We start from the raw sequence: 26,960 nt of genomic DNA on the forward strand, positions 1-26,960 counted from the left end.
GGCTGGAGAACTTCGTTTTTAGCATTAGGGGCCATACCGTCGGTCAGCTGATCCTCATACACTAGCAATCGTGTAGACTGTTCAGGAGGCGCCACAGCTACTGATGCGAATTGCACTGGCGGGCTACTATCTGCGTGAGCTGGACCGGGCCGAATTACGACACGCACAAGCTGATCATTCGCATACTCTACAGACAGGCGCCCACACAAAGTCACCAGGTCAATGCCAATCAGTACGCCGGCGGCCACTACAAACAGATCAGGCACAACGACAGCATTCAATACCACGTCATGTATACTCACTGGTCCGTCATGTAGGCACCGGCGGATTATGCTGGCATAATTATTGGCATAATTTGGTGGTTGAAAATTTGGAGCATAATTTGGCATCCTTTCGGAGGTAGGAGCATAATCTACATGGTTGCACCACAGTTCTAGTATGTACTGTACTAGCTACAGAATAGATGACTTGCACAAAGATCCGAGCCGCGAGTGAGACGGGGCAAGTGCACCCTGTGCACCCAGGCTACACTGCGGGCACCCTACGTAGCTACACCGTCTGTAGACTAGTGTAGTGTACTTTTTTTGTCAGCATGAATGAACGGTGCACGGCATGTACATGTACATGTACATGATCAGTACCGTCACTGTCTTCAGCAGCTCATGAGTCATGCATGTGCACTTGTAGGGTTAGTGGAAGCAGGTATTGTACTACTCCCTGAGTGGAAGTACATGACTGTATTATTATGTGAAGAGAAGCCAGGCGTCCAAACCAACCCAAAATACTCTTGCCTTATTCTTCGGTGAAATAGTTATAAAAAATTGGCTTACTAAACAACAGTGAGCATAGAAGCAACCTCGATGCACCCAATAACATGGCATCTGGGAACAGCAAGTGTGGCACGAGGATCCCAAGAACACGTCAAGTTCCATGCTACCCGCCGCCATCAAAAGAACGAAGGATAACTGTGCTAGCCTAGTTCATATTCAATGTAACGCTAACGGTACGGGATATAGGAGCCTGTTGGGAAGGCGTGGGTGAGCTGTAAAATCGTGTACGGTTCGCACAGCACAACATACATGCAGCAGTTATTAATAATAATAATCTTTATTTCAGGATTACTCAAAGGCTAACGCCTATCTGGAGGATCTCCTATTATTTTGATTGCGACGGTTAACGTCGATGGACGAGAGTCATAAAGCACAGTCCATGGGGGTTGACGTTTCTGGGCTTCCTTTCCGAAAGGAAAGTTTTATTTCTTCTCAAAAAAGCAGAATCATGCTGTTATGAAGACAAGGAAGCAGCCATGGACATTGTGCCATACTAAAGGAACGACAGGTAAAAGATAAAGCACTTCATCTGAAAACTCAAGGACTATCCATAAATACAGCAAATGATAATCCTAGCCTGGTAATGTCCAACTCCGTCATGTGAGCCATTCGGTGAGTTATCATGGGAAGCATAATGTTCGAAATGCTGAAATTTGAAAAGTTGCAGTTGTGTTCGTCGCCACACAATGCCATCGCCAGTTCACATTTGAAATGTAGCCATTTTTACGCTTGTGTCCCTGTACACGGCATGGAAGGCTGAGCAGATTCAACTCTTCCATCGCTTCCTGATCTGTACAGTAGTGCGGTTGCGTTCCCGTTCCTGACACATCGGTCTCCGCTAACCAGCATCATGAGCACTCCAATGGTTCCCGCCACTCCTTCCGTATCGTCCCAGCGAACCCCGTCAAAATGTGAATTACTGTAGGCAACGGAGCCAGTGTATGATGAAGGCGAATGCACTGTTTGATGATGCTCCAACAAATCCTTTCTAAGACTGAGACCCAGCCGGAGCCGCATCGTCGTCATTACCAGCTAATCATGGGGAGGTATAATGTGACTTTCCACCACTCCCTGATTCAATCATAGTTTGCAAGCTTGCGCCAAACTGCTTTCTCACTAGAGCCAGGCATTGGATACATAATGGCTTCAGTAAGGTTTACAATGCTATGTCTCTGGCCTAAGTCCAAGTCTAGATACAGCTGCTCAGAGTAAGGGCTGATGAAGTGTTCATATCGGAACAAGTGAGACTTCAACAGTAGCTAGTACACATCAGGCCTGAGGGATTCGCAGCGTTTCTCCAGCACACTTGTTCTCTCCTTCAACTCAGATACTACTTGAAGTACTACTAAAGGCCATCTGGCTCTCACACTCAGTCCTTCCACCCCTCATTTTCGTGGTTTGGGCTTCCACTCTTGACTCGGCAGGTTCCTGGCCTCTCCGCAGTCTGTCCTCAGGAGACTGGGGTCGCTCTGGAGCTAGTGCAGCCGAATCGAAGGGAATCGAGTTCTTTCTCAGACGTCCACAAACTTTCGTTGTGCTTGACTTCGCTTCCACTGCGGGAAAGTAGTCACACTTCAGGACCACGACGTGCTTGTTGCAGCCTTCACCAATGATACTAAAATAATATTCCCTCATTTTTTCTGCCTCCCGGCCGGCCGGCTCGAAAAGGAACGTATGGAATGGGAGCCTCAGTTCCATCTCTCGTCTGCTAGTGCATTCAGAAGCGTAGCAGCGCTTCGGCATGACGATACAAGCCGAATCAAAACAACTCTACTCTCTACGAGCCTCTCGTAGCCAAAAAAACTAGCTCAGTGTTCGTCAGGCAAAAAGCGAAACTTCGAAAGTCACGAACTCAAAAGGTGGGGAAGTCAGAGTCAGAAGGTCCACTTGCCCCGTCTCGAACCCAGACAATCTTTGTGCAAGTCATCTATTGTGTACAATGCACCTGATCAGTGCTGGTGGTCTGCATGGTAAAGGGTTTGGAGGTCATGCAGATAGTGTTTTCAATGAAAAGCAGGGTACAAATCATGGCCGAATACATTAGTGTATGCTCGAACTCGTCTTCTTCAAAGTTCTTTCTCACGTTGATACAATGTAGCAGAAGATGCGAGTGAATCAGCCTTTATCAAGTGCCAGCCTACGGTCCCGGGGCGGACGAGATAGTGACGGGTATTTCGCAAAACTCCGCGTACATGTACACTTGTACATTAGTCATTATGCATGCTACGAAGTCATGACCTCTGGATTTTAGCAGCCATGTCTGTGCGACTGTGCGGGCTATGGATATTGCTCTAAATAATTAAAAAAAGTCGATGTATAGTAGAGGTTCGGTCATGATGGAAGGAGAGGTGGAGCTACGGGGAGATGAGCTGATTATTCGAAGGCTGAGGGTGACATCGGTTGGACGAGTATGACGATTGCGAAGACAGTTGAACATGATAATTTTCAAAGGTAACTCAAACTAAAAGAAGTCAACTAATGAATAGAAGAAGTATTGACTGTTTTCTCTTTTCCATCTTTAAAATTTGATCTCTAGCATGAATGGACACCTTGGTATGGGGATACTCATGTATTTTGTTGTACTTATGGCCACTTGAAAGTACGAAAAGGCACAATTTCCGACCTTTGAGGCTCCATAAGTACAACAAAGTGGATATGTATCCACGCGTGCCAAAGCATAATATGCGGATTTTGTGAGCATAATGCGAGAATCCATGAAAGCATAATTGCATGATTTCGCGAGCATAATCCGCCGGTGCCTACCGTCATGCCTCCAAAACGTGAGGGTCACTGTACCACACGTCTGCATGGTGTTGCCATCCAGCGCTGCAACACTGTCACTATTCGTCAGTGGCGTCACATCGAGACCAAGGCAATGCTGCAGGGCTTCTGTTATTAACGTCCGAGTGGAACCAGTGTCTATCACTGCTGCAGCACGCTCACTGTCACTCGCGTTAGGACCAGCACATTCAACAAACACACGAGGTAGCTTCGGGCACGATGATGATGCAGATGCCAGGAAGTACACGCCCTTGGAGTAGACTGAGGCCCCATCAACTTAGCAGCTACCATGTGTATCCAGCCACTTTTGTCTCAGCACGCAGTCCTTCTTGACATGCCCTTTCTTGTCACAGAAGTGGCAGAACAGGTCCTTGCGCCGGTGCTCTTGTTTTGTACCATTCCCTGCTAGGGATAACTTCGGGCAATGCCTTTTGAAGTGGCCCGGTTCTCCACAATGGTAGCAAAGCTGCGGTCATGGCGTAGCAACACTGTCTTGCACAAATGTGGCAGCTGCGGACACTGCACCAACTCTGGAGTCGGTTGCTGTTCGCAGTGCCCGGATCCTATCAAGGCATCCATTCACCTTCAGGTTCTTGCCTGCCATGGACAAACGGAAATTATTTGCCAACACCCACATCCCACTCGACATTGGACCAATTACTTGCTTTTGCACAAGAAGAATTAAAACTAAAAGAGTAAGAGAAAAAAGATCATGGCTCGCGCACCAAGATCACATGGACAAAATGGCGACCTACGTCATCGTGTGCACTCACAACAATACTAGAAAAATAATACTGGAAAATGGATGGACGTCACGAGCAGAGCGCGGATAAATAATACAAAGCTCAACAAGAATTGATATGTAGTGATCAATAGTAAATACGTTTGATATCAAGAAAGTAATAGAGAGAGAGAGAGTGAGAGAGAGAGAGAGCGAGAAAGAGAGAGAGAGAGAGAGAAAGAGAGAGAGAGAGACATAATCACACTCACAAACAAGTACCCCTTGCCCACACAAATACGTCACATACGCACACCTGCAGTAGCATGCATATGCAAAGTAAACGGCATGCTCTCATGCGCGCACACACATGTGAACGCCTGCGTGTGTGTGCTCAACATTCATGAACATGCACAAGCGCACACAATCACACACAACATGAGCCATGCCATGTTCATTGCATTTTGCCTGTATTTCACCTGATGATCAGGCAGGAAAGTATACTAGTGAAAATTGCATTCTCGTCTCCAACGAAACTGTTCATTAATTTCCAAAGAAATCTTCATTGATAATGATCCAGAAATCCCTATGCCATTGTCGGTGTGATCTTTACTCATTAACTGTGTTTGTTTGTTTGTGTGTGTGTTTTTGCGCATGCATGGTTGTGTGTGTATGTATGTGTGTGTGTGTGTGTCTATGTGTGCATGTGTGTGTTTGTGTGTTTGTGTGTGTGTGTGTGTGTGTGTGTGTGTGTGTGTGTGTGTGTGTGTGTGTGTGTGTGTGTGCGTGTGCATGTGTGTGTGTGCGTTCATGCATATGCATATTGTATGTGTTTGTGAATCGTCATGTGTATGTGTGTATTTGTGTATGTTTATGTGTATTTGTGTGTACGTGGTTTGTATTCATTAACAATGCTACTTCCAGAATGGTAGCACATCATTACACCATGCAGCATGGAATGGTCAGGTTTCCGTAGCAGAACATCTACTTAATTCTGGACATTCGTTGGACCCAAAGAATAATGTAAGTCAGGATATCCCTGGTGCATCCTTGTTAGTGTATGAACAGAAAAGAAAGATTATACGGCTGTACAAAGTCCGGTCCGGTGCATGTGTGCCAGGTCTCCGGCATGTTCATCTGTTGCACGCACAATAATACATGCACAATTGGAAAACTTTTTCAAAGGAGAACAACAGTTTTCACTATCTTCAATAGCCTAGACAACACTATTGAGTTCCTTGCGTCACCTCAAAACATGCTTATAAGTCCAGTGTCTTGATGAAGTTCGGTGTATGTTTTCACGTGAAATCGCACGGAACACAATTATGGTTCTGTAAAGCAACCGGCTATTAGATTGGAATTCTTTGGTATTTTTTACACCTGCACAATGTTACACTTCTAGTGGCGGGTAAGATAGTTGAACAGCACAATCAGTCATGTCTTTGTGCGTAACCCGTACAATAATGGTGGTTTGTGTAAATCTGCATGAAGAAGTCTCAGCCAAACTTGGTTGGTTGAATTTCCAGTGGCGTACTTTCTTGTCCTGAACAAAACCAATCTACCAACCCACATGGGGAGAACACTCGGGTATGCCAATGTTGCACCAGTTTTTTGTTCATTGCAGGCATCCGTGCTGTGCTTTTGAATTGCCTATCGTTGGCAGCAGAGGGTTGGGCGTATTCTTGTGGCTTCTTTTATATTAAGTTCTTACCCTATCCCTCATGCCTTCGAACTTATCAAAGACAATAACGACCTTTTGGGGAATAGTGTGCTGCTTTGAGACACTTGTATTGTAATGCAAATGAAGCATTCATGCGCATGCAAGATGTCATTATGTTTGGTGTTGTTGTGAACTACCCTGTCTACACTGGCCAACATGCAACACTCACAGCGCACTCGACATTGGACTAGTTACTTGGTTTTGCACAAGAAGAAATAAAACTTTAAAAAAATACTTTTAAGTATTTTTTTTTAAATTCACGGTTAGCGTCAGACTCTTTAGGAGCTGCATCTGCGCCTTGATCCTTGAAGGGTGGTGGCGTTCCTACAGATGCGGAAAACTCGGCCTCTATATATAAAACTGAAAGAGCTAGAGACAAAGGATAAAGGCCAGCGCACCAACATGACACGGACAAAATGGCGACCTACGTCATAATGTGCACGCACAATACTACTGGAAAAAGGAAGAACGTCACGAACACAGCGCGAATTAATAATACAAAGCTTAACAATAATTGATACGTAGTGATCAACATTTAATGTGTTTGATATCAAGAAAGGAATAGAGAGAGAGATAGAGATAGAGAGAGAGAGAGACATGAGGTGGGGTCGACAGTTACTTAGTCAATCTATTACACCTCTCCTTCCAGACGCCACTACTCAGGAACAATATCACAGTGGGACTGAGTCACTGCCTCCGCCGTCAAATTTCAGGCCGAAGGCTCCACTATCACTATTGTCACTCTCACTGTCACTCTCGGCAGGGCTCGGCTGAGCGTTGTGGACATCCGCAGTGTCCGGTAATACAGGAGCTGAGTATAGCTTCGTAAAGTCAATGTTGACCACTTCCTCTTCATCATTGGCATGGCTGATCACAATGGTTGATGGTGACACAATCTTCTCCAACTTCGAGGCCCTTACGCAGGGTAGCCTCTAGAGGGTTTCCACCCGAATCACAACCAATGAGTTTTAAATCTCAGTTTAGGCGTAGTATTAACTGTAGTTAACATGCATGTAACACTCTCTCTCACGAATGCAGCACCTGCAACGTCTCCGGACACAGCGCACGAGAGGGTCGCACAGGGCAACCAGCCGGCAGGCGTTCCGTTGCGCCAACAGTCGCACTGGACGCCCGTTCACTTGGATCGGAATGAACGGAATGATGTACTTTCGTCCTTCCCTCAGCATGTTGTGGTGGTCTGGAACCAGCTCCCGCAGTGTGTTCTGCTGAACCCGTGAACAAGGAAAGAATTGCAGATGTTCAAAGAGAAGGTCAATGACCACCTGCACTTTACTCGCTGGGAGTGGGCAATGGATAGGCGAACTAAAGACAAAAGACGAAAATGCTCTAACTCTGTTCCCTCTTCCATTAACTTCCAGATTCTCGCTCCACACATACTGGCATACACAGAGACATAGACAGCAATAGCGACAACACACAAAGTGAAGGGTAGTTGGCCGCAGCCGGATGTGACTCAGAAAAAGCAAAGCGCGGCGACAACAAGGAAGAAGGCAGAGAGATGCAAACAAAACAGGGAGACTGACAGAGAGAATACATGACAAAAACAAGTAGGATATGACGTACACAATGTTGCTCATAGTCCAAGGAGCTAGCACCCTGATCTGGTGCAGTACGTCCCAGTTCAGTGATGAGGAACAACCCACCAAATTGAGTGTGAAAGCATGTAGGGTGTCTATAGTAGTTCAGGTGTCAGGAACTGGCCAGCCAGGACTTGGCCATATCGAATGATAGTGGCTGCTTCGGTGAAGAGCTGAGCAGTGCGGGCCGCACTGTAATAACAGGTAGGTGATAGTGATACGTCCACGCAGTGCACATGAACAAGGCATCTGATTCTCAAACCTGACTGAACAGCAAGTGGCGACTATAAAGATCACAGATAGCAGATATATCGGTTCAGTTTGGGCTGAACAGAATCAATCCTCCCATAGCCACCCCCTGAAGTACTTTAAAGCAGGGAGTAGAGAAGAGAAAGGAGAAAGAACAAGCAGAATAAGCACACAGAACAGCAGAGTAAGTCATCTGGATGCAAGAATCATGTACAGGGTTGTGCCACAAACAGACTCGGGACAAGTGAAAACCAATAGGGCCGGCATGATTAAAATGCACAGCATAAATTTGTTGGAATTAGTCCAGGAATATTCACACAGTGCCTCCAGGCCTCACAAAGAACACACAGAGCCCATGCAAGAAGCCAGTAAGTTAGGTCTGATCTGTTTTGCAAAGTGCACGCAACACCTGTCCAATCTGACTAGTACAGTGGGCCAAATTTGACTTCGCACAGTATAGAATGAACTCCTCCAGTAAGATATTTTTACTGGGATACAGCTGACACCACACAGTATGCAAGACAGTCCTCTAATAGGACAGATAATGATACTGGAACTCAAAATTTTACTCTTGGTGACCGAAACGTATAGCCGGTAAGATCATTCTACTGGGACCCGTCCAACATGGTACGTGACGAACGCATTCATTCATCGAGACGCTCATACAGACTCAACTGACATCGCATATTGCACAATACGTCAACAACATGTAGTAAGACATTGATATTGGGAGGTGGCGGACATTACACACTACCCAATGCAACCATAAAGACTGTTAGACTGGGACTCATCTGACATCGTATAGTACACAATCGGATGAGCGAATAAGACATACTGGAATGAACTCCTCCAGTAAGACATTTTGACTAGGACACAGCTGACCCCACACTGTATGCAAAGCACTCCTCTAATGAGACATACTGATACTGGAACTCGATATATAACTCTCGGTAAACAATACGTACATCCGGTAAGCTACTGGGACTCAACCCAACATTGTACGTGGCATAATGCACTCATTCGTTGAAGCAATCGTACAGAGACACAACTGACATCGTACATTGCACAATACGTCAACTAGTAACACATTGATATTGGGAGGTGGCGGACACTGCCGGGCTGGACGTGCCTTACGTTGATTGGTGCTTAAGGCGCTCATCCAGTGAGACAGTTATATGGGCACTCATCTGGCGTCGCACAGTGTAGAACGCAATCATCCCGGGCGACAGATCTAGAGGGTTTCGTCTAGCATTGGACAGTGCGCAATGCACTCTTCCAATAAGACAGTTATACTGGGCATCCTCCGTCATCTCGCAGCGCACAATGCACTCTTCCAGTAAGACAGTTATACTGGGAATCCTCCGTCATCTCGCAGTGCACAATGCACTCTTCCAGTAAGACATTTATACTGGGAATCCACCGTCACCTTGCAGCGCACAATGCACTCTTCCAGTCAGACATACCGGGATTCGTCAGACGTTAAAAACAGCTCCCGATGCACTCCTTCGGTGAGCCAGTTATATTGGGACTGATATGACATTGCATAGTGCATAATGTGCTCGTCGATTCAGACAGTAACACCAGGAATCAACACTGACACTCAGCGCACACTGTACTCATCAAGTAAGACAGTTTTGGGATAGCACAACGCACGATGCGTTCATCCAGTGAGACAGATACAACAGGACATGTCCAGCAACGCATTATACAAAGTACACTCATCCAGAAACACAGTTTTACCACACAGTGCATAATGTGCTTGTCAATTAGGACAGTTACACCAGGAATCATCGCCGACACTCAGTGCACAATGCACTCATCAGGCAAGACCGTTGTAACATAGCACATCGCACAATGCGTTCAGTAAGACAGATACAACAGGACGTGTCCGCCCGCACAGTATGCGGAGCACATTCATTCCGAAACACAGTTATGCCACCAGCACACAGTGTGCCATACGCGTGTTCACAAAGATAGATTCGCTTACGCGAATTTGTAGATTCATCCACTGCCGCACAAATAATGCACCGACGCTGTACAATGGATATACTGGAAGCGGAACTAGTGTAGTACCCTACCCCGCAAAAGTATTGGAATTTCAAACATTGCCTGTAGAGGTGTAAAGAAATAGCACAATTACTACAAGCTGGAGCATATTCGATTGTACAACTACGCCTGACCAGATACAGTAAAGAAAGCACTTTATACCACACTCTACACATCGGGCATGGTTGGCGGCGCTACTCTCGTTACCGAATTATTTGGTGCGTGCCGGAGGAAGAGAAAGGGAGAGACAATATCCATTATATTACAGAGGATGCGTGGAGTACAGAAACAAGTAATTTCATTCACGACCGCAACAAAGCTCGAGCGGAGCCGACTGGAGTACACTACGGCACAATCTGTCACACCTATGAGAAAAAGCGTACAATAAAATCAACATATCTGGATAGTCACTGGCGGCAAGTCACAAGCCACAATGCAGTGGACAATGTTACCGGGCTTGATGTTGCGGCTGTGTCGAGACCATTGCTGAAGCACATTCAGCCGAGGCACTATTTCTCGAAGCCATCGCCGCCATACCTCGCGTGGGAGCTGTTGGAGGAGCCGTCAACGACGCTGTGGGTGCAACTCAGCGACTTCCTCAAGTGGCAGAGTCAGCTCGCACTGTCCATCTAGGAAGTGCATCGGTGTTAGCGGTGCGGCATCATCCACGTCAATCCGGACAGCGGTCAACGGGCGCGAGTTGAGTAGGCCTTCCGCACTCACCATGGCAGTTACAAGTTCCTCATCAGTGAGATTGGCCTGGGACAGAGTTGCCATCATTGCGCGCTTTGCTGCCTTGACCACACACTCAAATACGCCCCCAAAGTGCGGAGCGAGAGGTGGATTGAAGCACCAGTGAACTCCTTGGCTGGCCATACTTGCGGCCATTTCATTAGAACCTAGCGCTTGATCGGCTTCTCTTAGCTCGCGCTCTGCACCGACAAAGTTCGTTCCGTTGTCTGACACAACCTCAGCTGGCACGTCTCTGCGCTTGCAGAGACGGGTGAATGCTAGCAGAAACGACTTGGTGTCCAGGCCATACGCCATCTCGAAATGACAGGCTGAGGATTGCAAACAAGAGAAGACACAGAGGTACCTCTTGAGCTGGGTCTTGCCACGTCCTTGTTTTGTCCGGAGAGGACCGGCATAGTCAACTCCCACTCTTGAAAATGCCCGGTACGGTGGAGCTGTTCGGAATAGCGGGAGCGGTGCTATCTGCTGCAAAGCCAAAGTGGTCCACTTCTTCTTGCAGAGCACGCAGTGTGCACGGTGAGATCGTGTGACAACCTTGCCACAGATGATCCAAAACCCCATCATCAGGTTTTCCAAGAGGTGGTTTGGGCCCACACTGTGATCACACTTGCGATCTTCGGCCTCGACTATCAGCTGAGTAATGCGGTGGTGCTGGGGCAAGATTATCGGATGCCGGGTATGCTCAGGCAAGTGGCTGGCAGTCTTCAGACGACCTCCAACGCGTAGCACACAGGGGTAGTCCTTGTCGAGCACTGGATTCAGCCGTAGCAGGGGGTCATTCGCTGCAAGGGACTTCCCTGATGTCAGCTGCCGATACGAAGAGGGATAGGTCTCTGCTTGTGCAATTGAATACCAGTGACATTCGGCACGCTGGAGCTCCTCAGACTTCAGCTCCACAGAGTCGACTGCTGTTCTTGCTGCTTCCGGATCCCCTCTCGTGCTAGCACGACGTCGACGACACCGGTTGATGAAACGGTAGCACCAGGCCATCAATCTTACTAGTCGTTTCCATGACGAGTAGTTGTCAGGGTGGAGACGAAACACCTCCGCTGACACTTGCTGCACAGCGAACGCCATCACTTGCGCTCGCTTTACCATTCCGGGCAACTCTTTTGGCACGGTTATCTGACGAGACGGCCACTCATCGTGCTGCGGGACGAGGAACTCGGGGCCGTTCCACCATACTGGATCACTGGCTAGCTGGGCTGCTGTGAAGCCTCTGGTGCTCTTGTCGGCTGGGTTCAGCCTTCCAGGAACGTGGTTCCACTGGCTGCCAGCTAAATACTCTTGAACTTCAGCTATCCGGTTGCCCACGTCGACTTTGAACTTTCTGCAATGTGCTCTCACCCAGTGAAGCATGTTCATCGAGTCGGACCAGTAGGTGGCATCAGCCTTCGGCAGATCTAGCTCGTCATTCACTGTCTGGGCCAGGCAAACACCAAGCATAGCACCCTTCAGCTCCAGCTTCGGGATCGACATCTTCTTAATGGTAGATGGACGCGCCTTGGCGAGTGCTAGCGTCACTCGCACATTGCCATCTCGGTACTCAGCACGGACGTACACATAAGCGGTGTAGGCGGCATCTGAAGCATCCGTGAACACGTGCAGCGACAATGTAGCGACAGACGACTCGCGACCCGGACACTTGAAGCAGCGCGGCGCACGGATCAGCGCCAGATCTCCCAGCTCGCTAAACGAGGATGTCCATCTCCGCGTGTGCTCAGCGTCCAGTGGATCATCCCAGCCCACGCCGACGATGCACAGCTTCTGGAACATGACACGAGAGCGAATCGTGAAGGGAGCTAGTTGTCCGCGTGGGTCGAATATAGATGCCATCTTACTCAGCACGGCTCGCTTGGTCAGCTTCTCTGTTGCAGGCGGCTTGAACGCAAAGGTGAAGGTATCATCCTCTGCCAACCACATCACGCCTAGCATCTGGACTGGCAGCAGAGGTTGAGGCAGATGGCGACGACCAGTGGTTCCTGCCGCATTTCGCCATTGTACGAGATGACAAGGCCACCACAAAGGTACGTGTCGTCTTTGATGCTGCTGCCAAGTATTACGGCACGTCGATCAATGAGTTCATGTACGCTCGACCCGCTCGTCAGAATGACCTAGTGAAAGTGCTTCTGCGGTTCCGCAAGGAGCCAGTAGTGCTCACGGCAGACATTACCGAGATGTTCCTGCAAGTCGTGCTGGCTGAGCAAGACCGCCGATATCATCGCTTTGTGTGGGACTCACGCGTATACGAGTTCGAGGGGTTGGTGTTCGCATCAAGGCGTCTCTGTACCTGGCATGCAAGGCGCTACAAGTGGTGTGCCGCGAGACAGCCGACAAGTATGACCCTGCCATGTTGCAGATCGTTGACCGAGACATTTATATGGATGACCTGCTGCACTCTGCTGTCTCCGTACCGGAAGCCATCTGCACACAGCAGACAGTACAGGACATCCTTGAGCAGGGCTGCTTCCACCTCCGCAAGTGGCTCAGCAATAGCTCGGAGGTGATGGACGGCGTACTGGAAGCTGACCGCTCACCGCAGCTCATAGCTGCGCGCACATAGCCTTTGTCAATGTGGCTACATATGACTTTGCCGTATGCTGCCTTCAGCTCTTGACGCTTGTCCAGTGATTTCCCTAGCATGCACAGGCGATGGTCTGCCATGGCGCGATTAGCGGTGACACCAGGCTCGCCGATGCCGTGGATCCATGGGACTGCAATGGTGACTCGCTGATCATGGAAGCTGATGGATGTCTCCAGCTCGAAGGACCAAATGTTTCACCGGTTCCCTCGCAAACGCACACTGACATTAGACACAACCATTGGAGGCATCGATCTATTTAGAAGACTGTATTACCAAACATGTTCTCAAAACACCATTGAAGAATCTAACTCAAAAAGAACAAAGAACGGAGAGCTGGGGACGCACGTACCCGGCCCCGTACGGGACACCCAGCCAAGGAGGAGGACACCGTATCGTCCCCATGCTTGATTGGCAAAGAAAACAGCAAGCAAAGAAAATCGGCCAGCGGGCGCAGTTCAAACATCTTGAGCGACATGCGCAAAGAAAAACATGTGAAATAAAATAATGCATGATGTCATCTGTACTCACGCGGACATGCAAAAAAGGTCAAATCTACACAAAAGCGAGTGCCGCAAGAAACAGCAAAAATAAATATTAATTCAAACAGCGAAGAACTAGAAAGGAAGATTTCTAATTATCGAAGAACAAGAATGTATCGTAGAGTCCCAGCGCAACTGCCGGAGGATGCTGGCACCCACCAGACAGGTGGTGGCTGCCCCTGCCAGAGAGATAGAACGAAAACTGAAGCAGAGGAGCCACGTTACAAATAGTGAAACGCACAAGGTGAGAATAATCGAACAGTGTCCAATTACGACATACTGAGTAATATACATGTTAAACGAGGACAAACACTAACAAATGGAGAACGTTCCAACATTAAGCCAAGTGTGAAGACGTACTGGAGAGGACCGACTTGCAATGACAATAGAAGTGATAACAACAGTGGATTTTAGACAATGTGGAAGACCGCGTAATGAAACCAGAACTTTGAGACTAGAGAAGCAAGAGTGAGAAGCTCAATGAAGAATAATACGGGAGGAGATGCAGCTGAAGGGACAATGAGCGTCACCAGGCCATGAGATGGGTACTGTGATGTCACGTAGAGGAGAGATGGACACAGTAGGGAACAACAAAGAAAGGAGCCCAGAGTGGTACTTCATCATTCAAAAGCCATCTGTTCACGCATGCTAATTGTCGGGAGTTGTACTGTAATGACGTTTTCTCAGTACTGTCACGTGGTAGAGGTCCATTGCATTTGGCTGTGTTAGTAGCGTTGTACAAACTTAAGTTTTATCCTGAGCTTTGTTTCCAGAAAGAAAATGTGTTGTCTGTACAATTGTTTGATGCTATTCCTCGTCAATGTGTGAATAATGCTACATACTTTCTTCACTACGCTGTTGTTGTTATAATTATTATATCTCCTTCTGAGAACTCAACCCTGTCAAGAGAGTTGTATCTCAGGACATTTTCGCTATATGTTGTAGTATTTTCATTTCAGCCATTCCCTGTATAATCCTGGAGAGAAAGGGAAGAAAAACGCTTGATACCTCATGTGAAATGTCTTCTGAACTGGATGCGTTAATTGCGAAAATGTACGCGAACTTGGCTTTGTTTTAGAAAAAATGAGAAAAAGGTCACATCAAGTTAATTACCTCCTAAGTGTCATCGAAATTGTCGCAGTTTGACTTTTGAAATAAAACGGGGTATATAATCACCAGCAATTGTACCACAGTTAATGAATCGGACATAGACGATAGTCATCAGTATAGGGTGACAGCAAAGTTCCATTTTCTGTCGCTGGAAACTGAAAATGTTGAACTAGACGCCATGTCTTCGCTGATGTTCCTGCGATAGTACTTTCGACTCGCTGAGATCAGTCAGGCATTGCAATCTGCATATTTATCGTGCGTATTAGTATAGCGATTCACTCAAAACTGATCATTGTTTTACTTGAGCTGGGGTGAGAATGACTTCTTGGAACAAGCAGCAGCGCTTGGAGAAACATCGAGGGGGTCAGCAAACTAATGCATGCAAGGAATGCTGAGACAGTCAGTACTGTACCTGCAAGGGTCGTGTAGACTCAGCGTGTACACAGTAGTGTAGAGCTAGTGATGCAGGTACAGATACTGAGTAAATCTATCAGTGATGCAGAAAAAGGGTGCACGTTCGACGTGATAGTACACTTACCTGCATGAACAGTGACCACACAGCTAAATTGAACGGGCATCCCACGGCTAAAAAAAAGCTCATTACATTACAAGCTCGAGGTGATTCTGCCGATGGGACTCAAACGACCTCGCAAACGACCTCGTGTATTCTTACTGCGTTGGTGGTGAAGTAGAAATCATCCAGAGCCAGCAGACGACAAGCATAGCAGCTGTTGTTCTGTGGAGAAAGTCAAAGCAATTGACATGAGACGCGACCCACAATTTACGTCAGCGACGACGATGCCTTCATCCCATGTGAACCTTTCAGCCTAACTGCCCTGGAACGTTACTCTAGACTTCAGACTATCATCATGTGTTCTAATTTTTGTATGGTTTAGCTTATGGAGTTGTCAGTAACAAGTGACAAGTCACTAGTCAAACTGCGACAATTTTGATGACGCGGAGGAAGTATATGTTTCGCATCGGAATATTCCTGGAAAAGGCACGCATATGGGAGGGGAAAAACAGAAATGGAAGAAAAACAAAACTCCATTCTATGTGTACTGAGCCATGTTGCACACAGAATAGCTGCACTACTGAACTACTGTAAAACCGGAAAGTCTAACGAGTCACAAAGTCTAATGTTTTAATGACCAATTATTTTTCGTTATTTCCAAAAAACGTAATCGCTAGATGTCTGTGTACAGATTCTCATACAGATGGGTAGCCAGGTAGCCATCGTTAACTTTTCTGCACGTTATCATGCCAAAATTACAAAAACGTTAAAAACGTTTTGGTAGTTGGACTTTCCAGTTTCACAGTATCTCTTATCCAAAACGACAAAAAGTCTCCACAGCACAGTTGGCAGACTGGGCTGGAGCGATGGGGCAACAGGCTTCATGGATGGCTCATTCTGTACTTTGACATGAGTCTGGTAGAATTCCTCTCCATCACGGTCCTGGAAAATCTCGGAGTCCTTGACACCCTAGAATCTCTGCTCGCTTGTTGAACAGGCCCTACCGTTCGGCTTGGAAAAATAGAATTTTCATCGCTCGCACAGTCACACTCTCTACTGTAGTACCATCGCCGGGCAAGATTATCGAGAAGCTGATAACCTTTGATTTGATACTGGCTAGAGAATGTTCACCAGAACAGCCATCGATTAACTAATCTGGGTGTTTCTTCTTTTCTTGTCAACTGTTGTGTATAGTGTTTGTCGCTGTATTGTCCCTCTCCGTATTGCCTCTCTCTCATCTATTATACGCATGCTCATTGTAAATACATCCGTCTTTGTCTTGACCCACAAGGGACTCCTGCGTGGCACCAAGCAAACACAACATAGTGGCAGCTGTGGTTCCTACACCTGTAGAATTAGGAAAGAACCCTCCGCCTCTAGCCAGCAGTTCAAGCATCCCCAGCTCCGGGACAGTCTCGTCATCGTCGTCATCGTCATGTGTCGTCGTTGTCTGTCTGAAAATTGTGTTAACACTGAATGTCAGTCCAGTCAAGCCCGGCATGCACTACGCTCTACTTGTTTTGTTCTCCTCGTGAGCTCTATTCTTCATCAGCTGTCACGCCACTGCTCCTTGTCTCTCCTGACCATCGTCCCTGTCCAGCCAGTTCGTCGTCCTGCATGCTCTATCTCTCGGCAGCAATAAGCCTGCTGTTGAGCACTGATCGCCATGTCCCCATACCGTGCTCAACCGATCCGTCTGGCAGAGATAGAGGTGTCACGGTACGTACGTGCCTCGGCCTTGAGCGCTCTGGATCGACTCTGACTCATGAAGGAAGGAACTGTCAGGCGCATGGTTAGCTGTAGCTCATTCTCTCTTTGTGTTTCCTTTGTTTTGTTTTAACCTGTTCACTTGCGGTATATGTACATTCTCAAGCGTACATCACTGAACACCAGACGTGCAGACATTCTCATGCAGTAACATCTTGTTCTTGCTGTTGCTGTAGTCCAACTAGACGTTGTACCTCTCTGCGATGGCCTTGCCAAACGTGAGAATCATGGACGCGCGTGCTTCTTTATTCACTCTCGATCTCTTCATTTTCTGCCTCGAAATTCTTCATTAATTGTTTCAAACAAAAGAATACTCTCTAGTGTAGCTGTGCAAATGCTAGGCATGCCCTGCTACTTACCGTATGTTGTGCAGGCCCTAGCTCGTCTCTCAATCTTGTTGATTTGCACTATTTAAATATATGAGCCCCGGCCAGCGAAAACCAGCACTTGTGTACTTGATATCAATCATCAAAATGTGACGTCAAAGTTGGGGACGCGCAGTGAGCTGGCTTTTGAAGATTCTTTTTCGATCGAGTGGGTGTCTTTGTTGTCAAAGGAGTTTCAAGTGTCTTCAAATGTCTCTGGTCAATTGATTTTAGCGCTAGGTGAGAGCTCGTCACACGGAGGTTGAGTTTAGACACAGCGATGGCGACAGGTGTCGCGACAAAGACTTAGGTCCAGAGTTGTCAGCGCGAGACTCCCTGTACGGAGCGGCGCTGAAAGTTAGTTCGCGATCGGAATTATTTGTTTGGTGGCGATCTTGCTGAGCTTGTCCAGCAGTGGCGAGTCTCATATGCATAGCAACGAGGAGCCCTCATAAAATCGACACTGGATACTGGTGGCGACGATAGTCAGTGCTGGAGTAATAGCGACTGCGAGGAGAAGCAGAATGTCGTCCCGCTGAGCGATCCGTATTTCTACATCGACAACAATGATGCTGCAGACACTGATGGAGGGCTTCTCACGGCGCAAAACAGAGCGTAGTATTATCAGTACTCTACCTTGCCAGATGACGCCAAGCTGGCTGCTGCCTGTGCTGAGAAAGGGGATACCTAAAAACTCAAACCGGCTGAACGCTTTCGGGCAACATCTTCACGTGCTACAAAACGCGAGTATTCGCTCATATCATTGAAATACAATTATGCTGAAATCATGGTCTGAGTGAAAGTGTGCAAGAGAGTGGATGTCTGTGGTATTGGTGAGCACATCTATCAGTATGGCAAGCTTTGTCACAACGCTCAAACTACCAGCACAGAGGTCCCTGAACACAATTTGGAAGGCCAGCCACCAATCATCGTTTTGCACTCTGGTGTTGTAAAGAAGGTAGTGATGTATACGGAATATCGTCACACTTCTGAACAACTCATGCCTGCAGCACCAAGAGGGCAAGCCTGATTTGCATTCTATTTACTTACATGTACCTGTTCCACATCACAATCAGAAACTGTAGGATCAACTTGCATGGAATCACTAGGCATGGATGCTGCGCCAACTGTACGGAATCTTGACCTGTGTGACTTCAAACTCTATTTTCCATGCTTTCGCTTATCAGATTGTCATCAAACTTGATAACTTGAATGATTAATAGTGTAGAAACAATTTGGAGGGAAAAAATAATTTTTGAAAAAATTACACATGTTCAGGTTTCTGCTGGCTGGGGCTCATATAGTATTTTCATTGTACTTTTTTCTTCCGGGAAAAAGGACAAAAAAATATATAGTCCGCAGATTGAGTATATATATATATATATATATATATATACGTCGTTTCTCTCTCTCCCCTCCCCCCTTCTTGCCAGGAAAGGGAGATGTTGTGTATAGTGTTTGTCGACGTATTGTCCCTCTCCTTATTGTCTCTCTCTCTCTCATCTATTATACGCATGCTCGTTGTAGATAATCAGTCTTTGTCTTGTCCCACAAGGGACTCCTGCGTGGCACCAGGCGAACACAACATGAACTATTTGAAAAGATACGAGCGGTGACGTGAAACATAGAAATAACCTGGTGTGGCCTAATGCACATGAAATAGGAGTGATAGGACAGAACGTAATACGGTTTTGTAAAGCAAACAACTACTAGATGTAGGAACCTGTAGGACACGTCACTCGCCTTCATTAGTGAAAGTAGATTGTGAGCAACACTGGCTCACGCAGAATCATATAAGGGAAATATTTTATTGTTTCCGTCATAAAATACCCATCATCAGAAATGATAATAGCAACAAGGACATCAAGAATGAATTTGGGCATGGGCACTACTGTTCATACTCGAACATGCCTCCGGATAGCACACGACTCGTTGTTTTAGAAGACTGTATTATAATGTTTTACTCTGACTCTGCTGGAAATCATCTTGCAGTACAAAGGCAAGTTCTGCCTTTCTCGAAGCAGAAGCGGAAATTCAAAAAACATTCAAATCAAAAGATCGCGTGAAAGCAGTGTACGCGACTACGCGCATCAGACGTGAATACAACATGAGAAGTGAAAGCAGTGTACGCGACTACGCGCCTCAGACGTGAATACAGCATGAGAAGTGAAAGTAGTGTACGCGACTACGCGCATCAGACGAGAATACAATATGAGAAGTGAAAGCAGTGTACGCGATTCCGCGCATCAGACGTGAATACAACGTGGGAAGTGAAAGCAGTGTACGCGACTCCGCGCAAAAGGCTTATACAACATGAGAAGTGAAAGCGCATCAGACGTGAATACAACGTGAGGAATAAAAGCAGTACATTGTACGCGACTACGCGCATCAGACGTCAGCTGACGTGAATACAACACGAGGAACGAAGGCGTAGTAGTATGATAATGCAAAAACAGTACTACAAGCAGTGCTGATATACACATAAAACGGAGTGGCTATGCACCATAATCAGTGGGCTGGATATAGACTGCACATATCCCCCTTCCTGCTCGAATGGCATGGTGGAAGGAGAATGATCAATGAGAGCAGAACTAAGATTAAAGAGATTATTAATGTAAATAGGAGACAGAGAAAAGAGAGAGAGAGAGAGAGAGAGAGAGAGAGAGATTGCACTTGGCAGGCACCTCCGTCTCTACCTCAAGTGGAACCAGTAAGTTGGTCGGACGCCGATAAGTTTTGCCTTTGACGAGGATGTCCATCACACGCACGAGACCGTTTGCTCCGGGGAAAACATCCACCACTTTGCCGAGAGGCCACATTCCACGGGGAGTGTCCTTTGCCATGTAAAATACCATGTCAGCAACCATTATGTTCCGTCTGCACATTCTCCAACGTTGTCGGATATTAAGCGTGGGCACAAATTCCTTCAACCAACGTAGCCAGATGTGATCCACAGCAACCTGCACAGCTTTCCACCGTCTCTGCGGGTGTGCGGGTGTCGTAGAAGCTTGTGCCGCTTCTATGGCCGTTTCTACCTGAATGTGGCCAATGTGCAACTGCTGAGGTGTCAACGGGACGAGATCATCAGCATCTGATCCAACTGTGGTCAGTGGCCGGCTGTTCAACAGGGTCTCTGCCTGAACGAAGGCAGTTTGCACCTCTTCATCAGTGAAGTTAGCAGAATGCAGCATAGCGAACACTGCTCGCTTGGCTGACCGGACAAGCGCTTCGAAGAAGCCGCCATGGTGTGGTGCCCGGGGTGGGTTGAACGTCCACGACGTGTGCTGTTTTGTCGCTGTACAGGTGACCACTTGACCTCGGTCAATAGCTTGAAGGGCATCACGGAGCTCACTTTCGGCACCCACAAAGTTTCTGCCGTTGTCTGACACTACTAGACGTGGTGCTCCGCGGTGCTTACAAAATCGGCCAAAAACACATTATAGGCCATCTCTAAATGGCATGCTCGTGTCTCCTGACATGTGAAGAGGCAGAGATAGCGCTTCAATTGAGAGTATCCACGACCTTGACGGGTTAGGAATGGGCCTGCAAAGTCAACTCCAACATGCTGGAAGGCCTGCTTGGTTATAGCAACTCGAGCGGCAGGAAGTTGGCCCATGAGCTGGTCTGCAGGCTTCCTCCACTGCCGAATGCAGCCATTACATCGTAGGCGATGCGATTTGATCGCTTGTTTGCCTTTGATCAGGCAATACGAAGTTGTCAGGTTGGCCCACAGATGATTTGTGTCGACGCATGGTGGGTTTTGCGATCCTCATTGGCAATGATGAGGTCAGATACTGGATGCCGATACTGCAGTATCAGTGACTGCCTCGTACTTTCCGGCATTGCTGATGCCTGCTGTAGCCTGCCTCCAACGTGTAGTACAAATGGCCGTTCAGCGGTGTCTAGGACTGGATTGAGCCGGAGCAAAGTGTCCGAGGGCTTAACACTTTTCTCCCGCTGTAAGGTCGAAATAGTGGCCAAGTAACACTCCTGCTGGGCAATGCTGATCCAGTGCCGTTCTGCTCGCTGTATTTCAGTTGCCGACAGTTCGCAAACTACTATATTCTCTGCCGACGGCACAGCTACACGAGAGACTGCATCACTGCCCTCAGGTTTTTTCCCCTTCTTGGCACCTCGGCAGTTTGAGGAGAACCGGAATATTCAAGCCGTGACACGCTTTAGTCGGTTGCAGGATGAAAAGTTCTCGGGACGCAGTTTAGATACAGTGGCTTCGGCGACAAACGTCAGCGCTTGGTGTCGCTAAGTCTCTCCTAGAAGCTTGCTTCGGACGGTGATATCGCGTTGCGGCCACTCAGTCGATGGCTTGGACAGAAACTCTGGTCATGTCCACCATGTGCTGCTCGTTGCTACCGAGGTGGCTGGCATTCCTCGTGTGGGTAGGTCTGCCAGGTTGATCTTACCGGGCACATGTTGCCATTGCAGAGGTGATTTGGCACGTTGAATCTCCGAGATTTTTACACCGATGTCTGTGCGGAATCGTCGGCTGTGGGATCTCAGTCAGTACAACACATTGAGGCTGGCCGTCCAGAAACGGTGCTCCGTCAATGGTATCTCCAGGGCTGCTTCCAGCTCTTTACTTAGCTGTACTCCAAGGACCGCTCCTTTCAGCTCGAGCTTCGGGATACTTAGCTTCTTGATGGGAGTTTGCCGCGACTTAGCAAATGCCAGTGTCACCTTCACGCGTCCGTCTGGATATTCAGAACGGACGCAGCAGGTTGCTGCTGTAGCTGCATCCGATGCATCGATGAATGTGTGAACTTCTGTCTTCACGCAGGTTGGATCCGCATCGCTGTACTTAAAACATCGGTCAGCGTGGATCTGTGCCAGGTCGGGTAACTCTGATAGCCTGCGCTTCCAACGGGCCGTGTCGTCGTCATTCAGCTGCTCGTCCCAACCATATCCAGCGACACATGCCTCCTGAAACAGTACTCGTGCACGCATCGTATCTGAAAGTAAAATAAGTCCTTGTCAGCAAACCACATGACGCCCAGGGTCTTAGACGATGGTAGAGTGCAGTGCTGGTTACTGTTGACACCCAGGGACGCCTGCGGGGTTTTGTCGGCTTCTGGCACGGACTCAACCACCTCGGTAGAGTTGCTTAGCCACTTGCGAAGCTTGAAACCACCAGACTGTAGTAGCTGTGTCAGTTGTTGTTGGGCATCTATTGCCACAGAAGCTGACTGGAAGGAGTCCAGAAGATCGTCGACATAGAAGCTCTCCTCGATCACTTGGAGAAGGTCGTTGCTGCGCATCGAGTCGGTCGCGAAATCTTGTGCAGTTTGCAGTAGAGCCTTGCCGGCGAGATAGGGTGATGCTCTTAGGCCGAAGACCAACCGGTTAAACTCATACACTTGTATATCATCGTCTGGGCTGGCATGCCACAGAAACCGAGTGAACCGCTGATCTTCTTCTTTGAGCCCTACTTGCATAAACATCTCACTGATGTCGGCAACGAGAGCTACTGGTTCCGCAGAGAACCGCAACAGGATGCGAACGATGTCGTTCTGTAGGCGTGGTCATGTGCACATTTCTGCGTTGATGCTGCGACCTTTCCAGACAGCAGCGGCATCAAACACAACACGAATCTTTCTGGTGCTCTTGTCCTCCCGGACGATTGGGAAGTGTGACAGGTACCACTGGTGCTGGTAGTCTGCTGCGGCGATGGCTTCAGGCACAGTCCGGATGTACCCTTTCTCCAGATGTGCTGCAAGAACGCGGTGATATTCTGCCTGGATCGCTGGCTTGGCTGACAGGGACTTTCTAGACCTCTCAAGCGCTGTTCAGCTTGAGCGCGGTTTGATGTGATGTTCGGACCAGTTGGGCGGATCCCGGGAAGGCCGATTTCGTACCGCTGCCCATCATGGTGCATGGTAGCCGTGGCCAGTTCCTCCGTTTCACGTTCTGCTGGTGTGCGGTATCGCTGGTCAGCGTTCACAACACTGATGGACTCAGTGTCCCATAGGTTGAGGACGAGCTCATCCAGACGCGGTTCTGTGCCAGAGGAGGTCATCTCTGATCGTACAGCGGCAGTGGCACAGTTCGTGATGATAGACCGGGACCTCTTGGTGCTTGTACCTGTAGGGCCATAGCAAACCCAACCGAGCGGGGTCCGACAGGCAATCGGCGCATCATCGGGGCCTCATAGCTCTTCCAGTGCTGTGTGGAGTGGCGCAGCATCCACACCAATCAGCAGACCAATGTCGCCGGTGTTCATAGTTGGGAATGGTATGCCGTGCAGATGAGTCCAGGCATCTTGGTGTTGACACCAGTCGACTGCCATGGTGTCAGCTGTGACGCATGGCAGAACCCAAGCGCTGATCTGATTGGTCAAGCTGCAGTCTGTACTTTGAATGGTCACCGGTGTACGTCGGCGCATGGCTTCAATCTGGCTGCCACCGAGTGTGGTCACTTGGAGCGGTTCCGGATCTCCAGTCAAACCGATAGCTTCAGCCACTGCGGCTTTGATATACGTGCTGGTGGATGCAGGATCAAGTATTGCTCTGCATACGGTTTCTTGACTTCCGTTGCAAACTGTGACCGGAACTGTCATGAATGATATGGCAGGGAGAGACGTTCGTCGTGGTTGAAAGCGGCACGCATGCAGAACCTGCTCCTTGACAGGTACCTTGCCCTGAATGTTACTGCTATTAGACTGCTTCTGCTGAAGCTTGTTGCTGCTGAACTTGTCGAAATGCAGCAGTGCATGGTGCTTGCCGTTGCACTTTGTGCAGGTGGACCCACTACAGGACATGCTATGGTGGCTGGGTCGCAAGCAGCAAATACAGAGAGGTGTGGGTTTCACTAAATCCCAGGGTTCTCGTACCGACATTGCTGTGAAGGCAGGGCACTGGCTCAGGAGATGATTACCATCACACTTGAAACAGGCATTGGGAGAGTCCGCTGGCTTACCCCTCGAGGCATGGAATGCATGTTGGGTTGCGTGCCGACCTGAGCTGGGTGCTCTGCTGCTGTGGACGTCGTACGGCTCGCGGATAGATGCTGTGGCGGCTTCTCTGGGCAGTGCGAGGCGCGCATCCAGCTGCTGTGCTCTGTGCACCTGCTTCAGCAGCCAGGTAAACAACACCTCCGCATCACAGCTATGGTCATCATACCGATCCAGGAATCGGGACAGCATCCGTCTTTGGAACTTCTAAGACATTGCTATGTACAGTTCGCGTCCGGGTGCGACGTTGGCCATTTTCAGGTTAAGCAGGACGTTTCTCAGCTTCAATGCGAGTCGCTGCAAAGCTGTTGTGTCATCTTCCCGAGAGATCCGGGGACTGGCCAATAATTCCTGCTGTTGCCGTTCCAGCTCCCGGTTGTCGCCGCCAAACCACTGGTCGAGCTCGTTCAGCTCGGCACTGTATGCCCAGGGCCGTCCAGAATGCCACTGACAAGTTCTTCAGCCTTCCCACCATCCAGCGCCTCACGCAGTGGTGCCATCTTATAATCCTCTGTTGACATGAGATCGTCGTCTATGAGACACATGAAACGCTGGCGCCATCGAAGATAGCTCTCCTGTTGGCCATTGAATTTGGGCAGATCCAGCGGCTTTATCTGGAACTGCGGAATACCAACATACCCAGCACTGTGTGGCACACTGTTTACCCAGTTCTGAACGTATCGTGCAGATGCAGTGGGATCCTCTGGACCATGTGGATGGGTTGCTGGATTCTGTGCGCTCACAGACCGGTGTGGCGCATTAGAGTCAAGGTGTGTTCTACTGGCTGCACCAGCCTTTGCTGGCTTGAAGCTCCTGGCTGCAGCATTCATGATAGGTGGAAGCTTGGCCTGTACACGGTGTACAGGATGTTGTGGTGGTGACCTGACAGGTCTTGTAAGCTCAGACTGCGGTACGACAGTTACTGCAGGTTGGACGCAATCTCCTCTGTGATTGTTCAAACTAACGTTACTGCGTCTTCGGCTGTCAGACTCCACTTCCTGCACTGACTGCTCTTCCACAGCGTTCATATATTATCCAAAACTGCAGTTGGAGATCGAGAGAGCACCGCTACGGTTTGAGTGCACACTTTTAGTCGAAGAGCGATGTGAGCTATGTTGGCTACTGTCGTCCGGAACACTTTCCTCATCGGAGAGCCTAGCTAGGTCCTCGGCCAACTCCAGCTCCACCAGTCTTTTGTCTTGTTCGAATTTCTTTGCCAGAAATTCCTTTTCAAGATGTAATGTCTTCGCAGCGGCCTGAATCTTCGCTTGTCGTCGTGAGGACGATGTTGCTCTAGACGTACTACTAGTACCTGACCTACTTGATTCTGCGCTTCTTACAGACCTGGCATCTGCCATTTTCCTGACTGCCAACGAAGGGAATTCGAAGCCTTCTACCTCATCTCTTGCTGGTGGAATGCCTTTTAATCTCCTGCTTTTTCGAACTCACTGTTCGCTCTCAGCTCGCTCTGTCTCTAAGTTCGCCATCCGGCTCGAAGGACAGGGGCGTCACCCGTGATGGGCACGGGGGGCACGTGCACCCCCCTAAACAAATTGACCTTGTTTTTTGCGAACTCCTGGTTATGAAAAGTGTAGTGCTGGTAAAATCTACTAATACTTAATAGTACAGTAGGTATGGGTTATAGCGTGGGTGTTTGAAAAACGACTTTCTATTCTTATTTCCGATATTTCTTACACACCATAAATCAAGTGTGACATATCATGTGCATGTGCGCAGAGGCAGGAAGATCACCGTACATACAAGGTAGTGCTACTGTGCATGCGGCTGGTCACAGTAACATAGGCTTACCATGTGGCTATGCAACATGAGTTACATGAACACAATAGTTGAACCTGCAGCACTAGGACCAAACGCGAGTCAGATCAGAACTGCTTTGGACGGAGGTTATTACTACAGGCGATATACTTTGTACTGATCTGGCATGTTTTGCTACACAAAGTCCATTCTTAGGAGCGATATATTCTACTGTACCATAAAATTGCTTGTAAGAATAAATGTGCACAGGAAATCCATGTTATGATTATGAAAACATGAGAGTTCATTCTTGTAGGCAGTATATTCTTTTACACGACCACGCTATAACCGATACGCACTGTAATAAACTGCATGCACTAAAACTAGTTGTACTGCGCTGCCGCGATCGCGTGACGCGGCGTGAGTGCATGTAGCGAGTGCATGTAGTGAGTGCATGTAGCGAGTGCATGTACATGACCAGCAAGGCAGTAGGCAGTACGACTCGTAAACTACTTACACTAGTTACACTGAAATGGCACCAAATGCCTGAAAATGCTTGCAATCCCGGTGGAGGATAATGAAGAATTCTTGTCCCCGATCATAGCGTCTTCTTGGCTTGCTGCAGAATCAAAAATTCTTGCACTGAAATGGCACCAAATGCTCGGAA

The 26,960-nt window shown here is 48.2% G+C and overlaps 2 protein-coding genes across 2 annotated transcripts; both read right to left on the minus strand.

The window, feature by feature from the left end:
* Positions 1 to 10,506: 10,506 nt before the first annotated feature.
* Positions 10,507 to 12,618, minus strand: LOC135829114 (uncharacterized). The gene has a single exon (XM_065341521.1). It carries the CDS (start codon positions 12,616 to 12,618, stop codon positions 10,507 to 10,509), a length of 2,112 nt encoding a protein of 703 aa, XP_065197593.1.
* A 6,487-nt stretch (positions 12,619 to 19,105) lies between these two features.
* LOC135829115 (uncharacterized) lies at positions 19,106 to 20,765 on the minus strand. The gene is made up of 2 exons (XM_065341522.1): positions 20,271 to 20,765; positions 19,106 to 19,165 (listed from the first exon to the last, which is right to left on the minus strand). The coding sequence occupies exons 1-2, from the start codon at positions 20,763 to 20,765 to the stop codon at positions 19,106 to 19,108; spliced, it is 555 nt and encodes a 184-aa protein (XP_065197594.1).
* Between the last annotated feature and the right edge of the window lie 6,195 nt (positions 20,766 to 26,960).

This window comes from Sycon ciliatum, chromosome 13, assembly GCF_964019385.1.
Source record: "Sycon ciliatum chromosome 13, ocSycCili1.1, whole genome shotgun sequence".
Classification (NCBI taxonomy): Eukaryota; Metazoa; Porifera; class Calcarea; order Leucosolenida; family Sycettidae; genus Sycon; species Sycon ciliatum.

What these genes read in the sequence shown, in the direction of transcription:
- LOC135829114 (XM_065341521.1), bottom strand. Translation starts at nt 12,618, where the DNA reads ATGTGGTTGGCAGAGGATGATACCTTCACCTTTGCGTTCAAGCCGCCT.
- LOC135829115 (XM_065341522.1), bottom strand. Translation starts at nt 20,765, where the DNA reads ATGCTGCATTCTGCTAACTTCACTGATGAAGAGGTGCAAACTGCCTTC. An exon ending in ACTTACTGGTTCCACTTGAG is followed by an intron (nt 19,166 to 20,270) that starts GTAGAGACGGAG and finishes CTTTTCAAATAG; the next exon opens with TTCATGTTGTGTTCGCCTGG.